Here is an 18,802-nt window from a genome sequence, read left to right as displayed (position 1 = left end):
CATAGCTATGAAAAATATGTGAAATATATACTTAATAAATGTTTATTGATTGATGTTTTTCTTCTGATTTTTTTTTTATGGGATGTTCTTTAATCTTCAGGTCACACAGTCGTTTTGAATTTAATATGAAATATGTAGTAAGATGTAATTTAAGATATAATATATAAGCCTAATTTCTGCCAATTTCCAAAGTTTTTTTTTTTATTTTTAATTAGTATTTTACTTTTCCTCAGTTACACTTAAAGATATATGTATATATTTAACATTCATTAAAAAACAAAACTAAATCAATGTAACCAAGAATAGAAGGAAAGCAGAAAGCTGGGGGCCAATTTTTATAGCAAATGTTTTTGATATGGGCTTCATTTCTCAAATATATAATATAAACTGAGTCAAATTTATAAGAATACAAATCATCCCCATTTGATAAAGGGTCAAAGGATATGAACAGGCAGTATTCAGATAAAGACTTTAAAGCTCTTTGTAGTCATAGGAAAAAATTCTCTAAACCATTATTGATTAGAAAAATGCACATTAAAGCAAATCTGAGGTATGACCTCATACTATCAGATTGGTTAATATGACAGAAAAGGAAAATGATAAATGTTGCAGGAAATATGAGAAAACTGGTACACTAACACACTGTTGGTGGAGTTGTGAACTGATCTAACCATTCTGGAGAGCAATTTGAAAGTATGCCCAAAAGACTATCAAACTGTTCGTAACCCTTTGATCCAACAATACCACCACTAGGTCTGTATCCCAGAAAGATTATTAAGAAAAAAGGGAAAAGACCCTATTTGTATGAAAATATTTATAGCATTTGTTTAAGTGGTGGCCAAAAATTGGAAATCAAGGGAATGTCTATCAATTGGAGAATGGCTGAATGGGCTGTGGCATATGATTATGATGGAGTTGTTTTTGTGCTATATGAAATAAAAAGCACGATGCTGGAAAGACTCACACGAATTGATGTTAAGAGAAAATGAGTAGAACTAGGAGAAAGTTGTAAACAGTAACAGCAATATTGCAAGATGATCAATTGTGAATAACTTAGGTATTTTCAGCAACAAATGACTCAAGATAATTCTGAAGAACATATGATTTTAAAAAAAGCTATCCAGAGAAAGAACTGATGGAATCTCAATACAGATAAAAGCATACTTTAAAAAAGGATGCTGTCCATTCCTTTTTTATAGCAGCTTTCATGTAGTCCAGTAATTTTAAAATTATTTTTCCTCATTTTATTTTCTAGATCAGTTATTTTCCAAAAAGATAGTTCATATTTTCAATGTATTAAAAACATTTTTTTTTTCATTTTCTTTGATTGATTCTTGATGTCTCATGGAGATATTAGTGTTCATTTCCCTAATTCTGATTTTTATGGAATTATATTCTTCATTGATCTTTTGTACCTCCTTTTCCATTTAGCCATTTCTACTTTTTAAGGATTTGTTTTCTTCGTTCAGTTTTTGTATATCTTTTTCCATCTTTTGTGTTTCTTTTGCTATGCTCTTGACTTCTTTTTTCCTGGTTCCCTTGCATAATTCTCATTTCTTTCCCTAGTTTATCTTCTACTTCTCTTATTTGATTTTTAAAATACTTTTGTAGTCTTTTAGGGCTTCTGTTTTGGGACTGAGACCAATTCATATTTCTCTTTGAGGTTTTGCTGAAAGCATTTTGACATTGTTATTCTCTTTTGAGTTTGTGTTTTTATCTTTCCTGGTGGTTTTTTTTTTTTTTTTTGGCTCATTTTCTAGCTTATTTTATGACTTTTATAGGTTAATTCTGCTCTTGCACTGTTTCAAATTCCTTGACCCAGGAACCTAGGGTCTTGGCTATGCCTAATGTGTTTGCGTCTCCAGGCCTGGTTGCTTGCCTGCTGCACTGTTCTTTTTAACTCAAGTGAGAGAGAACTTTCTTGCACTCCTAAGTTGTCTTGTGCTGGAAGATTGTTTCACCTTATCCTTTTGTAGGGTCTGCCATTTCAGAATTCATTTTGAGACATTATTTAAAGTTGTTTGTTGGGGAATTTAGAACAGCTCAGATAAGTTCCTGCTGCTTCTTTGCCATTTTGGCTCTAACTCCCAATATTCCCCAGCATTTCTTATCAAAAAGGAAGTTCTTTCATAAGTAATTTGTGTTTTGGGTAATTCAGTTTCGTTATTTGATTTTCCCTATACACTACTCTTCATACACCACCTTATCAGGTAGGTACTTCAAGTTTTCTGACAACATGCAAAATTGAGTTTAAAACAAATTATATTTAAATTCAGAAAGCTGGAAAGTTTAACAATAAAGTGTTGCTGGTGGTGTGCTACAAATATTCCCTTTTCATTTATTTGCTGATCATTAGCATGAGGCTTCTAATGCTGCTTTTAGTTCTTATGTTGATTTTCTTGTGAATTAGAATCTCTTCTGATGCAAATATGTGATATTTTTTGGTGAAATTGAAAGGCATTTTCACTAAGGGAAATTAAAAAAAAAACCCTACAACATAATTGTTTGTTTTCCTTCTCTCCTTCCCTCCCTCCTTACCTTTACCTCTTGTCTTTTTTCCCTTTCTCCCTCTCTCTTTCCTTCTCTACTTCCCAGCCTTCTTTTGAACCCTCCCTTCTTCTCTCCCTTATTTTTTTCTTTCATCTTATTTTTTCTTCCTTATTTTCTTTATTTTTTTCCTTCTTTCCCTAGATCAATATATTTGTCATGAATTAGGATATATGTTTTCTTCTCAATCCTCTTGCCCCCAAGGTAAAATATAATGAGTTAATATTCTCTGTGTGATCCTTTATGATGTCTTTGCCCCTGAGTTGGTGTTTTTGTCAGACCCCTAAAAACACAATCAGCCTCTGTTCACAATAGACATTATGATTGAAGGGACTTCCTGATGTCCATCACAAGTACAGTAATAATGGCTAGAGTCCACTGGCAGCTTGGGAGGTAGCTGAGTTCTCTTAGCTGTCTCCTGATGATATAATTGCAACTGAGCTTGGAAATTATGTTCAGAGGCCAAATTTTAGAACCACTGGATGAAACCATCTTAAAAATTTTTTTTCTGATAAAGTAGTTGATCAGTGGCATAGGTTAGGTTCACAAGACAAAATAGTCAATGACTATAGTAATCTAGTGTTTGACAAACTCTAAACTCCCAGCTTTTGGGATAAATACTCACTATTTGACAAAAACTGCTGGGAAAATTAAAAACTAGTATGGCAGAAATTAGACACTGACCCACACCTAATACCCTAGATCAAGTAAGGTCAAAATGGATTCATGATTTAGACATAAAGAGTGATGCAAATTAGTAGAACAAAGTATATAGTTTACCTTCCACATCTGTGGAGAAGGAAGGAATTTGTGTCCAAAGAAGAACGGGACATCATTATTGAATAAAAAAAGACATAATTTTGATTATATTAATTTAAAAAGTTTTTGTACAAACAGAAGTAAAGATTAAAAAGGAAGCAATAAACTGGGAAAGCATTTTTACATTCAGAGGTTCTGATAAAGGCATTTCAAAAATATATAGAGAATTAATTCAAATTTATACAAATTCAAGCCATTCTTCATTTGATAAATGGTCAAAGGATATGAATAGACATTTTTCAGATGAAGAAATTAAAACCATTTCTACTCATGAAAAGTTCTAAATCACTGTTGGATCAGAGAAATGCAAAAGACAACTCTGAGATACCACTACACACCTTTCAAATCGATTAAGGTGACAAGAAAAGACAATGACGAATGTTGAAGGGGATGTGGGAAAACTGGGACCCTGATATATTGTTGGTGGAGTTGTGAACTGATTCAACCATTCTGAAGAGCAGTTTGGAACTATGCTCAAAAAGTTATCAAACTTTGCATATTCTTTGATATGCAGTGTTTCTACAGGGATTATATCCCAAAGAGATTTTAAAGGAAGGAAAAGGACTCATATGTACAAAAATGCTTGAGGCAGCCCTTTTTGTAGTGGCTAGAAACAGTTGGAGAATGGCTGAATAAATTATATATGAATGCTATGGAATATCATTGTTCTGTAAGAAACGACCAAAAGGAAGATTTCAGAGAGGCTTGGAGAGACTTACATGAACTGATGCTAAATGAAATAAGCAGGACCAGGAAATCATGGTACATGGCAACAACAAGATTATATAATGATCAATTCTGATGGATGTGGCTCTTTTCAACAATGAGATTATTCAGACCAGTTCCAAGGATCTTATGATGATGAGAGCCATCTACATTCAGAGAGAGGATTGTGGGAACTGAGTGTAGATCATTGTATAGCATTTTCACTCTTTGTTGTTTGCTTGAATTGTATTTTCTTTTTCATTTTTTTCCTTTTTTGATCTGATTTTTCTTATGCAGCAAGATAATTGTATAAATGCATATTTATATATGAGGGGAAGGGGAGGAATTGGAATGCAAGGTTTTGCAAGGGTTAATGTTGAAAAGTTAGCCATGCATATCTTTTGGAAATTAAAAAGCTTTATTAAAAATTTAAAAAAAATTTTCTGAAATTTTAATATGTTCACCTATTATTTATTCTATACTAGATTGAAGTATTCTGACTGAGTTATCCCCTTTACTTTTTAATAATTTTTCATCAAACAATTTTAAAGTATTAAAAGATATTTTGAGTATTCAGCTGATAATTTGACATTTTTTAAATGATTCAAGGTGAACATATAGTGGAAATTAAACTATATTCTTTAAAAATAGAGTGCACTATATGCTTGACATAATTCTCAACAAATTTTTAAATGTCTCTAAGGCCCCTTCTAGCCCTAAGTCAATTGTTATCCCATGTATTACATCCTGTGTTGTTCCACACTACCCCTCAGGGGTTATTGAATTGAATGTAGCTTTTTGTGTCTAAGCTGAATAGTTCCAGATAGCTCTGCTTACTGATGTTTAAATTCCTAAGTTTAATCTTTTCAAATTATTAGTAGCAAATTTCTTTCCTTGCTATTACAGTAAAACTAATCTTTATGTGATCTTATGTTTGAATATACTAAAACAGGTCTTTTACTACATGATCAGTTTCATTTCTTTTTCTAGTCATACATATCCTTGATTTTTGTGAGTAAATAGTCACTAGCAATATATTTTAGTTTTGTACTCATGTTTTAAGTAACTTAGAATTTTCTTTCTTAAGGTATATTTCCACATGATTTTTAGGCTTTCCACATTACTGAAAGAGCAGTAGTATTTAAAGGATGATCACTAGCTAGGGAACAGCTTAAGATTCTTTAAAAAATGAATTGTTTTTGTAATTTTAAGTTTTGTTTGGAACGACATTGTGGTGTATCAGAGCATATGAACTAAGAGTCAGAAAATCTGAGATCTGTCTTGGCCCTTCCCTTTATTCTGCGACTTTGAAGAATTTACACAACTTTTATGAAATACAATTTCTCTTCTCTAGCATAAGAATCATAACACCTGCCCGGTATACTTCTTTAAATTGTTGTAAAGATCATGTAGGCAAAGTATGTAAAAACACTTTGAAAATTGTATGTTTTAGAAATGCAGGGTGGCATAATCTGTGCATATATATTAATGTTAGCATATCTTTTTGACTTCTGATTTTTTTTTTTAAATATTAGTTTAACTGATGAAGAATCTCGGAAAAATTGGGAAGAATATGGAAATCCAGATGGGCCACAAGGTAATGGATCTTAAAACTTCCAGTATTATAGGAGTGGTTATTGCAAAATTAATAACTATATTAGAAGGCATACCTTTGCTTTTTTTAAAAGATGAGAGAGTGAATATGAGTATTTATAAGAATCTTGAGTGAAACATTTATTCTCTGTAGAGTTGTGTTATTTAAATACATTTCCCCCCTTATTCAAGAAACTAGGTTGAAGAGTTAGGCTCCAGAAAATTTTTAGGAAAAAATATAATCAGGAAATAAATATAATCAGCATACTTGTTAAATCACTACCAGCTAACTTATAGAAACATGGTTGAAAGTTGTTTTTTAAAAATTTAAATTATTACAAAAATTCAGGTCCAAAAATAGGGGAAAAACATTCTTTTTGCAGTTATTTTGTAAGAAGTTATTTGAGTCCTAAATTTTCCATTAAAAGCTATAGAAATAATCTTGTAAATTTGAGAATTATAAATTTGGTACACTCTCTAGTAGTTTTTTTTGGTCAAATAATTAACTAAATAGATAAATAAATTAAAAAATGAGACGTCGCTGAAATTCTTTTTAGAAACTTGAATATTTTTATGCTTTTAGCCACAAGTTTTGGAATTGCTTTGCCAGCTTGGATTGTGGATCAGAAAAACTCAATTTTGGTAAGTGTTCTCAATGAAAGGCTTCTGAAATATGATGATTGTATGTGATATGAGACTCAAACACAATTTTAGTGTATTGCCTTGTTCTTATTGGGGCACTTATTGGAGTCAGAAAGACTCCTCTCCCTAGGTTCAGATCTGGCCTCAGGTACCTTGTGATTCTGGAAATTACTTAATCCTGTTTGCCTCAGTTTCTTTATCTGTATGATGAGCTGGAGAAGGAAAAGGCAAACCATTCCAATGTCTTTGCCAAGAAAACCCCAAATGGGATCCCCAAGAGTTGGATATAACTGGAAAAAAAGAGACTGAACAACAAACCTCTTGTTATGTATTGTATAACTCTTAAGATGAGTGAGGAAATTGGTCCATTTTTATTGCTGCTGAAGAGACAGAGAGTGAGTGTGTGTGCATCATGGCAGTAAAAATTCCAAAAAATACTCATAAAACTTAATATGGGTGATAGTTCCTTGTTTTGAAAAGTTTGAGAGTAGCTTCTAACCCACTGTGGCAGCCTTTTATCCCTACCCTGTAGGATTTAAATTATCTGAATTTCAAATATACTCTATGGGCATTTTTAGGAGGAAATAAGTTGTCAGAAGAAGTGATGATGTCTTTATTGCACAAAACCAAACCAAAACAAAAAACTAAATAATTTGGAAATCACTTTATTTCTTGACAAGTTACAGAAGATGAAAGGCATCATGGTTAAATGGTTATCAATGGATTTTGAATAAGAGGATGTGGTTTTGAATTCCATCTGTGCCAATTAACTCCCTCTTTGCAATCCTCTGCAAGTGATTTAACTTTTTATCTTCAGTTTCTTCATCTGTAAAATGAATGAGGCTTGGAATAATTAATTCATAAGTTCTTAAATCTCTTCAAAATAATCTTTTAATGATCTCAATGGTATTTTATTTTTTCAAATACTTTCAAATGTTTTCAAATTTTTTTCAAAAGTAGTTTTCAATATTCATATTTTTTATTAATATTAAATATTTATATCAGGTATGCAGTTTACATGCATATTACTGAGCAAAATTGGATTGCAAACAAATATACAAATATCTTAACAAGCATTACTGGTACTACTGTTAAAAGCATATTAATGGAACTGGTAAAGAAGAATCATGGAAGAGGACTGTAACCCATGGCATTTTTCTTTTTAACCAAGCCCAAACTCTCGGTAACACTATAATGGCAATACTTAAAAGAAACAAAGAAAACATTTTCTCCTTCATTTTTACTACTATTTTTCTACTATTTTCCACATTTTTTACTACTACTATTTTTTCAGAATCACTTGCTTTGTATTTAGTGAATTAGGCAGGAAAGTTAACAGTACATGCATTTTGGCCAGTGTCAACTTCTTTTGTAAGCAAAAGTTTAAGGGAATAAAGCTGGCCACATTGGGAATCTGCCTTTTCTTCCTGTGCAATGTAAGCCTGCATTGTACTTTGATTCAATGATTGGAGATGGGCATAATATTGGTTTTTATAAGATGTAGTATTCCATTTTTTTTCTTCTTCACTCCCCTTCCAATACAGCAAGCAACCTGATATAGGTTAAATATGTGCAATCCTTTTCCATATTTGTCATGTTGTGCAAGAAAAATCTTAATCCTTATGTATGATATACTTCACATTTTTACTTACTAGCTTGCTTTGATTTATATAAGATTGTTTAAAAATATTTTCAATTGAAAATGTCTGTAGTTATTAAATGTTATCTTGTTTATGGCACAGTGACAGCTCTGTAAGAAATCATTGTGTCTGGCCACTGCAGTTTTACTAATTTACCGTAGTTTGTCAGGTTCAGAGCTTGCCAAGGAGAATCTGTACACAATTACTAGATCTAATTAAGGGGAAAGAGTAGGTTAGGAATCCAAAATAATATAAGACAAGGCTTAATGTAAAAGGTAATAGTAGTTTAGGAATCTAGCCAGACAAGACAAGGCATTTGAGAAGCCAACACCTACTGGGTGGGAGTCAAATGCCAACAACCAGGATACCATGAAGAATATCTGATATTAAAATGAACATTTCACTAAGTTAGAGATTTCTTCTATCCTACTGAACAAGTTAGAAATTGATGATAAATCCAGTCTCTTACTGCATATTTATTCTTTCCTAACTTATCTACCCAACTATATATTCTTTATGATATAGGCAACTCTTTTTCCCTTTTTTTCTACACCAGGTTTTGCTTGTATATGGATTGGCATTTATGGTTATCCTTCCAGTTGTAGTGGTAAGAATTTTAAATGAGGTTTTATTATTATATTATATTATTTTTAATAATAAACTTAAGGTAGATTATTTCTGAATTTCACTTATAAATGATGTTAAATATTTGAACCTAAAAGCCTTATTTTTTATTATATTTTATCTAATTTGCTTTTTACTTGCTTGATATTAAAGTTAATATCTTGAAAATATTAATTATTCTACTTAAACACTTGGTCCAGTTGTATGGTAAGAATTTTAAATGAGATTTTATTATTATATTATTTTTAATAAGAAGCTTAGGACAGAATATTTCTGAATTTCAGTTATAAAGGATGTTATTAAATATTTGAGCCTAAAAACCTTATTTTTTATTATATTTTATCTATGTTACTTTTTACTTGCTTAATATTAAAGTTAATATCTTGAAAATAATAATTATTCTACTCAAATACTTGGTCCAGAATTTATTTAGGATACTTTTTTTTTATGCTCTTGTCTTAAGTTTTAGCTGAAACAAACATTGAGATACTGATTTATTGATAAACACAAAAGTGATTTAGGTTTAACAGTTCAATATAAGCCTCAACTAATTGTTGATCTGGAATATCTGTTGGATTAGAGATTTGGAGGGGCAGAAAATCATAAAGTTTTATAGTTTTTAATCCAAGAAAAGAATTTGCTGGTAGTCTTTTATATTATTTTATTTATGTCTTAGGGCTCTTGGTGGTATAGATCAATACGCTACAGTGGAGACCAGATCTTAATCCGCACAACTCAAATCTATACATATTTTGTATATAAAACCCGAAACATGGATATGAAACGTGAGTAAAGCAAATGTATTCTGTCATTAGTTTTGTACTTCAGGGCTATTTTCTTCTGTATGTTTAAAATCTACAAATCCTGTAGCATTTAGTTAATACAATCTTATGGTTTTTTTTTTTTTTTTTAATGATAGAAATGCTTGTACTGGAGAAATTCTAATTTCCAATATCAAGACAATTCTAAATAGTTTTCTTAGATTACTAAAGTTGTGAAAGGATGCTAATACATTTAATACTTGTTAATTTCAACATCTACTATTTATTCCTTTGGTTATTTTTCATGTGAAATTTTAGACTAAAAACTAGGTGTACAGTTTTGTATTTAAATATAATTTTACATATTGGGAGAAAACTGGTAGTTTGTATTTGAACTTAAGAAGGTGACTAGTCTTCTTTTCCTCCTGTTCATAGTAATTTACTAAAGGTACATTTCTGTGCTGTAAAACTACTTTTCTTTATAAATATTAATCATAACCTGTAGCATTCCAGAACTATTGTATTGTAGAGTTTGAAGCCAGATTCAGATTTTTTGGCACCAATTAGGTGGGCCTTTGCTTGATGACCTCTAGTGATAGAGAAATCATATTATTTTGAATCACTATCTCCTTTTACACTTATGGACATTCCAATATGTTCATATATGTTTTCTTGTATTTTCTGCTCAGTTTTGTTTCTATATCCTTTTGTGGAGTGAGCGATTCATTATTTAACAGAACTACAAATATATTTTGAATCCACATTTAACATGCATATTTCATTAATACATATCTTTTAAAAATCAAAAATGCTATCCAGGTCTTTTGATTTGTGTTGGACTTATCTATAGTTACATTTTTGATTCTCATATAATTTTCTAAAAGGAAATTAAATGGGCTATAATTTCCCACATGGGGTATCAGACATATGTGACTGAGATGTAAACGAATCTCAAATTCTTGAGGGAAGGAGGAATTAAATTTCTTTCTTCTTACATAATGTAGTATCTTTGCTTGTCTCAAGCATAAATTTTTTATTTTCTTGAGAGTATTGCATGTTTTATGATAATATTTAAGGAAATTTTGGCAATAATGTAATAGTATTTCTGTTTTGTGCCAGGAGTCTGACATTTTGAGGACATTGACATTTTATTATTATTATAGTAAACATTTCAGTACCATGTGGTTAAGTAGTTAAAAAATCAGTACTAAAGGGGGCTTCCTTTTAAACCAGACAATGTCCAATGAACCTGTAGTGCCATGTTAATCTAGCTTAATGTGGGTTAAAATTTTGGATATATTTGGCTTTTGCCTCTAGGAACTTAATTTTATAATGGGTAAAGAGAGTTTGCGCATCTCTCTCTCTCTCTTTCTCTCTCTCTCCCTCTCTTTTAGGGACACTTGGGTACAACTGCTTTGAATAGGATTTGTTTATTTTTAACATGTCATATTTTGCAGTCTGAAGTTCATGATGTATATGTTTCTGCAAAATTATAGTAATATATTAATTTTAACAGTGTCCTCAAAACAATACTTTGGGAAAACATAATAAAGAGTAAAAATTGTTTCTGCCATTGTTGAAGTTTCAGTAAATACTTAATGTATGATACAAAGTGGTATTTATTACTTTAGTGTTAGTGAAGTTGTCTTAAGGGAATTTAGTACATATGCAAATTGATTTTGTTTTTCTAATTTTTATTGTTTCTTTAGGTCTGATAATGGTTTTAGCTGGAGCGTCTGAATTTGATCCTCAGTATAATAAAGATGCTACAAGCAGACCAGCTGATAATATTCAAATACCCCAGGTTAGGTCCTTTCGAAAAAGTACTTTGTTTGATGTTTGCATACTAAATCCAGTGCTATTCTGAAAGAGAGTGTGTGTGTGTGTATGCATATGTGTATATGTGTGTGTGTGTGTGTGTGTGTGTGTGTGTGTGTGTGTGTGTGATATATGTTAAGTATTTATCTCATTTACCTAGCTAATCAGAGAAATTGGCAGTATTAATTTAAAGAAGAATGAGCCTCCACTTACCTGCCCATACAGCTTGAAGGCCAGAGTTCTTTTACTGTCTCATCTTGCTAGGATGAAAATTCCTGAAACACTTGAAGAAGGTAATTATGATTCTAACATCTAAAAGGTTTTAATGGAACCAAAACATCAGATTTAATTAGATCTCATGCTATAGTGTTTACGTAGCTATTCATTTCTGCTCAATCAAATAATTGCTCAAGGACCCTTTTAAAAAAGGAATCTATATACTATGTAATTACTTTACAAATAGCCTGATATGTCAGGTATTTTGATGTATTGAATTTTAGTGTTTTGTTTCAAGGTGACAATTCTAATTTTGGGAAGGTTACTTTCAAGTTATGTGTAGCCTTTCTCAGAAGAACAACAAAAAAGCTTTCTTTTCCTTTCAGAGCCTCAAGATAATGGCCTTCTTTTCTTTAAAAACAATATTATAGATAGAAGGTGGGAGAGTAGGGAATCATATGGATGCTTCCATGGATATCATTATAATCTAGTCATAAAAATGAGAAAAAGTTTCTCTGAGATTTTTGATGATTTTATAGATACTTTGCATAGTTTTAGATTCATGTCATGGCCAATACTAAAGCTTTTTTGTTGACTTTCCATTAAAATTTTATAAATCCAAAACACTTAAAGATAAAGTCATGGATTGGAGAATTTTTTTTGAGTCATTAACAATTTGGGGAAAGCTCTTTATTTTCAAGATCTTTTTAAACTGAAATTTTACAAAAAATAATTGCAAAACTTTTTATTCACAAAAGAAATCTTAATAGGTGTTTCTGAAAACTAGGTGGCTAAATAGTAATTAATTGATGAATTGTCATGGCATTATCTTATTACTGACTCAAATCAGGAATAAGCTTTATTTTGCCTTGGCTACCAAAGAGCTTTATAAACATTTGTGTCTTTTCACCAAATTTCAGTGTTAACTTGTGTTCATCTTTTAAAATGATTTTTTATGTAGGTTAAAAATATGATTAATGCAGGAATCATTTTCTGTATTTGGATGTAAGGATGGATGACAGACTTAAATATTATTCTGAATAATACTTTTTTTACTTTAAAAAAAATGCTCTTCTTTGTTTGAAGGAGTTCATTTGATATTTATTCTTAGTTTATTGCCTGTCAGTAATTATAGTTAACTTGGAAATTTCACCAATGGTGGTAATTACTCAGACTTCTTAAATAAAGCAGAATTAAATCTGTTAGAGAAAAATATAGAGAAGTAAAGTACTAAGCTTAAGATTTTTGTTAAAAATTCTAATTTTGGGTTTGAGGGATCATAGGGGTTTCCTGATTTAATTTATTATGGTGAGGTTTAGCAGGATTTTTAAGGTGACCGTATAAAATTGTAATCAGTGCAATTATCTAAGTTTTTCTTGCATGTGGAAGTGAGTTTGCATAGTTCTTGTTGCTACAGTTGATAAATATGATCTAGTCATTAAAAATTAGAAAGATTTCCCTGAGATCTTTGATTATTTTGTAGATCAGCAATTTATCCTGAAAAAGTGCCCTGCCTTACTGCAAGAAATGGTTAATGTAATCTGCCAACTAATAATAATGGCTCGGAGCCGTGAAGGTGAGGAGGAAATATAATTATCTTGTCCTCTTTCTTGCAAGCATATGTAGATTACAATTCACAGATTTACTCGTACTTAAGTGAATTCTGACCATCAGTGCTTGGATTTTTATTTATCTTTTTTCCTCTTTACTTTTTTGTTTCTGTTTTATATAAAACACACATAACAAAAGGATAAGAATTACTTAATTTGTTTTAAAGTGTTAAAAAAAAAACCTCACATATAATACCAAATAGTTTAAAAAAAAAAAGAAAGAAAAAAAGGACATAAAAGTATGAGGGTATATTGTCATTTCTAAATGGAATCCTAGTTTTTTTAGGTCTTTCTCCTATTTTGTCCTTCTTTGTCTCAGCTGTTAAGTATGATAAACTGATAGATCTCAATATTTGTTATGATTATAAAAGTTTTATTGATGAGTAAAATATAAACAAATTTTCTCTTAACATTTTCTTCTTTTGTTAACAAAGTAAAACCAATAGAAAAAGGAAGAATCCTTGACAACATACACTATATTTTACATTTGTAGTTCCTCACATTGCTGATGAGAGGAGAGAGATGTACCATAATAACTTCTTTGGTATCTCAATTGGTCATTCTGTTCAATAAGCTTTTTGTTGCCTTTCAGTGTAATTTTTGTTTATGTTATTGTAATCTTTATATTTTCCTGGTTCTACTTCACTGCATCAGTTCATGCACATTTTCTTACTTTTCTTAGAATTTATCATATTTGTTTCTTAGGACACAAAAATAAATTCATTAAAATCATATACTCTGCTTTTTCAGCCATTGCAAAATTAGTATACATTTACTTTATTTCTAGTCAGTCAGCCAACAAATGTTTATTAAGACCTTATTATATGCCAGGCACTTTGTTTAGCATTGGTGGCAGAAAGAATGGCAAAACACCATTATTGCCCCAAAGCAACTTATATTCTAATGGGGGAGAGAGCATGTAAATATGGACATGACTCTATATATATATAGCAACTGTGAAAGTCTTGAAGAAAGTAGCATTTGAGCTGAGTCTTGAATGAAGCCAGATAGATGGGTAAGGAAGTACTATATTTCAGGAATGGGAGACAACCAGTGGGAAGGCATAGAGTATCATATGGAAGGAACATCAAATAGTCCAGTGTAGCTGAATCAGAGTACAGGAAGAGAAATAAAGTAGGAAGAGGAAAGTAGGAAAGGACCATGTTTTGAAGGTCTTTAAATGCCAAGTAGGTGATTTTATATTTGCCCCTTAAAGATAATAAAGCGCTATTAGAGTCATTGAAAAGGAGAGCAACATTGTCAGAACTATTTTTTGGGAAAATCACTTTGTAGCCATGTGGTAGAAAACTAGAGTGAGTAGATACTTCAGGCAGGGAGATGAATTAGGAGGCTTTGGGCTGCACTTGGTGATGGCTATGTGAGTGGAAAGAAATGAATGTATATAAGAAATGTGGAGTTAAAATGACAAGATTTGATAGCATATTGAATATATGGAGAGTATGAGTATGAGGAGTTTAACATGACACTGAAGTTGGGAGGATGAATTACTGGAAGGATGATGCCCTTCAAAGTAATAGGAAAACTGGATTAGAGGCAGTGTGGGAAAGATTGGAGGAAGAAATAAACAGTTAAGTTTTGGGCCCATTGATGCCGAAAATGTTTAAATATAAGCATTTATAAGATGCTTATAAAATAGGCAATTTTAAATATATAAAAGATGAGTGGGGATGCCAGTGGGACTAGGATTCCAGAGAGAGGTTAAGGCTAGATAAGTAGGTCTGGATATTGACTACAAGTGGTAAATGAACATTTTTTTCCCCAAACAAAATATTTTATTTCCCAGGGTTTTATTTCAATGTTATTGCTAGGTTTGATTTGCAAAGGTTTTATTTTTTTCTACTCTGTCTCTTTTCTTTCCATTTGAATTTTTTGGTGTTAGGTAATTCTCCACTGTAAAAGTAAATTTAGAGTCATTCTCTATTGCCTTTTAACTCTGGAACTTATTGTTTATAGATTGTACTGGTTACTAATAAATTCTCACATTTTCTGAAGAGGATTCCAGAAACCAAAATTGTGAAATCACAATTAGTTTTTAAAAACACATACATTTTCTTAGTGAGATTGACAATATTTTCAGGTTATCTGTTTAATGGAAGTTTCCTTCAAAAAGCATTGATTGATTTTATAATTTATCTTATAAGATTTGAACATGTTGATATGGAAGAAATTCTTAAGAGGAGAAGAAAGGCACACCTAAGTTTAAGATAAAATTTATCTTTAGCTGTTCCTTAAATGAATTTGTATTTTTCTATCAATGTTATAGAATTTTTAGCAAAATGCAAGAAATAATAACAAAGGTACCTGAATTCTTACCATGCTATCAGCTTATTCTTGCTAGTGACACAGGGCATGTTAACTTATGATGGTCAATAGAAGTACCTGTCAAATAAGTGGTTATAACAAGATTTTTTTAAGCTTTTGAAAAGAGAATTTAGTTTTTATAGTTCTCTTCCTTGTTCTCTTCCTTGTTTATTTCTTAGATGGTGTTTTTCATAATTGAGGTTTGCTGGATTTAAAATAATGTTGTTTCTTTTAATATATAAATATTGAAATTAATTCTTCTGCTTTATTTTGTGTTGATTATGTTAGCATATTGTAAAGCATGTAAAAAGTGCAACCTTGTTTTTTTCATTCTCTCTAAGAAAGGGAGTTTCGTGCTCCAACTTTGGGATCCCTGGAGAATTGCATGAAGCTTTCCCAGATGTCTGTTCAAGGTCTTCAGCAATTTAAATCTCCCCTTCTTCAGCTTCCTCATATTGAAGAGGACAATCTTAGACGGGTTTCTAATCATAAAAAGGTAGATAATTGACTAGATTTTGAGTCTTTAAAACAAGTACTTGTATGTGTTAGTTTTGGTTTCCTTAGACACTCTAAGAGAATAGCTTTTGTTTCTAATATGAAGTAGATAGAGACCATTTGTTGTTTTTGTAGTGATGGTGTAAATTGCATGGTGACTTTTTTTTTTTTTTTTAAGTGAAATGGTCTCTAGAAAATGCTTTTTGTTACCAGGTTATTATATAATAATCAAGCTGATTGTTGCATTGTAATATTCAGTTAATTTTTTCTACCCAAATTGTCAGTTTGTGCTTTTGTACATTTTAACTTTGAGGAAGAAGGTCAAATAAAATGTTGAATTTGATGTCTTAAAATTCTAAATAAATAGTACTTTGAGAAGCATAAAATATAAAACACAGCTTAATGGTTTTTCAAGTCACTAACAATTTGTTTAAAATACTCATTTTTCCCCTTTAATATTTAGTAGGATTATTTAAGCTTATTTATTTATTTATTTATTTATTTTATTTTAATATTTTTTTAAGTTCAAAATAAAAACTATCCAGGATTTGGTGAGTTTAAAAGAAATTGATCGTCGCAACTTACTGCACTTCCTAGAAGATGAGAAATATGAAGAGGTTATGGCTGTCCTTGGTAGTTTTCCATTTGTGACAATGGACATAAAATCACAAGGTAAGTGATGATATTTTGTTAGTAAACACTGCTGCCTGTTTTGAAATATTAGTGCTTAGATGGTTGCTTAAGAAATCAAAATCCAACTTTCCCTTCTTTAACATTACTTGTAACTCACATGTCCGGCTCATTAGGAAAATTTATTTTTAAAAACAATGTCCATATTTTTATTTTAAACTTAAATACAAAAATAGGAAAAAAAAAACTTGCCATGTGCACAGCAGAACATGAGAGGATTCAAAATATAAAGCAATTAAATTTCCATTTCAAGAAAGCCTATGTAAGAAATACTATACATTCTGTTCAGAGCTGCCCATCTTTTCTTTGCTTCCTTATAATAGGTTTTCTTTTGTTATCTACTGTGCACTTTTTATTTTTTTTTAATGTACTTTTTTCTTTAAACTATCTCCTATACCTCTCTTCCCATATGACAATCTCATGACACTGACCTCCTTGCTGTTTCTCAAATGAAACATTCTATTCCCCTCATTGGACATTTCCACTAACTATTCCCTCATGACAGAGATTCTCTATCTTCAAGTCCAAGCTAAAATCATACATTTTACAGGAAGTCTTTCCCAGTCCCCTTTTATTCTAGTGACTTCTCTGCATTGGTTATTTCCAATTTATCCTACATGTAGCTTGTTGGTGCACAGTTGTTTGTATTCCCCATTAGACCATGAGTTCATTGATAGCAGAGACACTCTCTGCTTTTATATCTCCAGTGCTTAGCATACTGTCTGGGATATAAGCACTTAAAATTTTTTATTGACTGATTCTGTACTGCTTTCTTAGTATGATAATGTGTATAAGACTTAGGTTTGGGAGAACAGTCTGTGTTATGAAAAAATTTGCAAAAAAAAATTCCACCTAAAAAAAGCAGACCTCATCTCTTAGATATGGGCAGCACTCATGCACAAAGAAAATAATCGGTCCAGATTGTCAGCAGGATCCAAAATATAACAAAGTGAATTGATTTGTACATAGTGATTTGAAATAGGTAAACTGCAAAGTCATGTTTCAAGGAAGAGTCAAATGATGATAGGACTTAGGTGAAATCTTATGTAGGTAATATCTCTCTGCATGTCTTCAGCCCGGTGTCATCAGAGGTCTAACATTCTACAGTTCTGTCCCTGTGGTCAACCCAGTCAGCATATTTTGACCTTCGCCTCTTCTTTATCTTGTGTTTCAGCCTACACATTCACTTCTTTCTTCCTATGGCTCATGTGGCAGGGTGGAAATGGGCAATGTAGCACTAAGACCCTTTTCTTAACTTTCCAAAGGAGGTATATGATGTGTTTTTTATTTTATTTTTTTATTTTTATTTTTATTTAATTTAAATTTTATTTTATTTAATAATAACTTTGTATCGACAGAATCCATGCCAGGGTAATTTTTTACAACATTATCCCTTGCACTCGCTTATGTTTCGTTTTTTCCCCTCCCTCCCTCCACCCCCCCACCCCGCCCAAGATGGCAAGCAGTCCTATATATGTTAAGTATGTTGCAGTATATCCTAGATATAATACATATTTGCAGAACCGAACAGTTCTCCTGTTGCTCAGGGAGAATTGGATTCAGAAGGTAAAAATAACTCGGGAAGAAAATCAAAAATGCAAATAGTTCACATTCGTTTCCCAGTGTTCCTTCTCTGGGTGTAGCTGTCTCTGTCCATCATTTATCCATTGAAACTCAGTTAGGTCTCTTTGTCATAGAAATCCACTTCCATCAGAATACATATGATGTGTTTTTTAGAGGAAAATAGTTTTCATTTGGTGAGCTAAGACATAAACATTCTGCAGTATTCTATCATATTTTTGTGTTTACTCTCATTATATTTGTTCCTTAGACTCAGTTTTGAGGAAGAAGTAAAATTATTTTTCTCACTATCTTTAGGGACTACAATTGTCAATATTAACAAGCATGTAGTAGGTAACATTTTAGAGCTGGAGGAGGAAGTCTTTATTTTTTATCCTTAAGACCTCTAAGCAAAACTGGATTGTTTAATTTTCCACAGATATATTTTGTGCCTTTTTGTCTCATGTTATTCCTTGGCACTAGCCTCATTTATCCTCCTCTTTACTCTATTTGAATCCCTCTAAGTCTTCAATGCAAACTCAAGTGTTCCCATCTTCATGAAGATTTCCCTGATCTTTTAATTTGCATCCAGCCTAGGGGAACAAAGAACTAACTTTGAGTTTGGTTATGTGCTCTGGTTAAGAATGCTTAATAAATATTAAATGCCACAGGGGTATATATAATACAGTTGGCTGGATTTATACTTAGTTGAATGATGGAACCATAAGAATATAAATTAATAAAATGAATTTAACTTAAA

The 18,802-nt window shown here is 31.3% G+C and overlaps 1 protein-coding gene across 1 annotated transcript in view; it reads left to right on the top strand.

The window, feature by feature from the left end:
- SEC63 (SEC63 homolog, protein translocation regulator) overlaps positions 1-18,802 on the top strand; it is a 69,569-nt gene that overhangs the window by 32,451 nt on the left and 18,316 nt on the right. The window contains exons 5-13 of the mRNA XM_051997490.1: positions 5,607-5,668; positions 6,248-6,306; positions 8,503-8,553; positions 9,247-9,355; positions 11,041-11,135; positions 11,310-11,442; positions 12,849-12,941; positions 15,639-15,793; positions 16,317-16,464. Coding sequence (XP_051853450.1) covers positions 5,607-5,668; positions 6,248-6,306; positions 8,503-8,553; positions 9,247-9,355; positions 11,041-11,135; positions 11,310-11,442; positions 12,849-12,941; positions 15,639-15,793; positions 16,317-16,464 — 905 coding nt within the window. The remainder of the gene's footprint in view (positions 1-5,606; positions 5,669-6,247; positions 6,307-8,502; positions 8,554-9,246; positions 9,356-11,040; positions 11,136-11,309; positions 11,443-12,848; positions 12,942-15,638; positions 15,794-16,316; positions 16,465-18,802) is intronic.

The sequence above is a fragment of the Antechinus flavipes genome, chromosome 4 (genome assembly GCF_016432865.1).
Source record: "Antechinus flavipes isolate AdamAnt ecotype Samford, QLD, Australia chromosome 4, AdamAnt_v2, whole genome shotgun sequence".
Lineage (NCBI taxonomy): Eukaryota > Metazoa > Chordata > Mammalia > Dasyuromorphia > Dasyuridae > Antechinus > Antechinus flavipes.
This window is presented reverse-complemented; position numbering and strand designations above follow the sequence as displayed.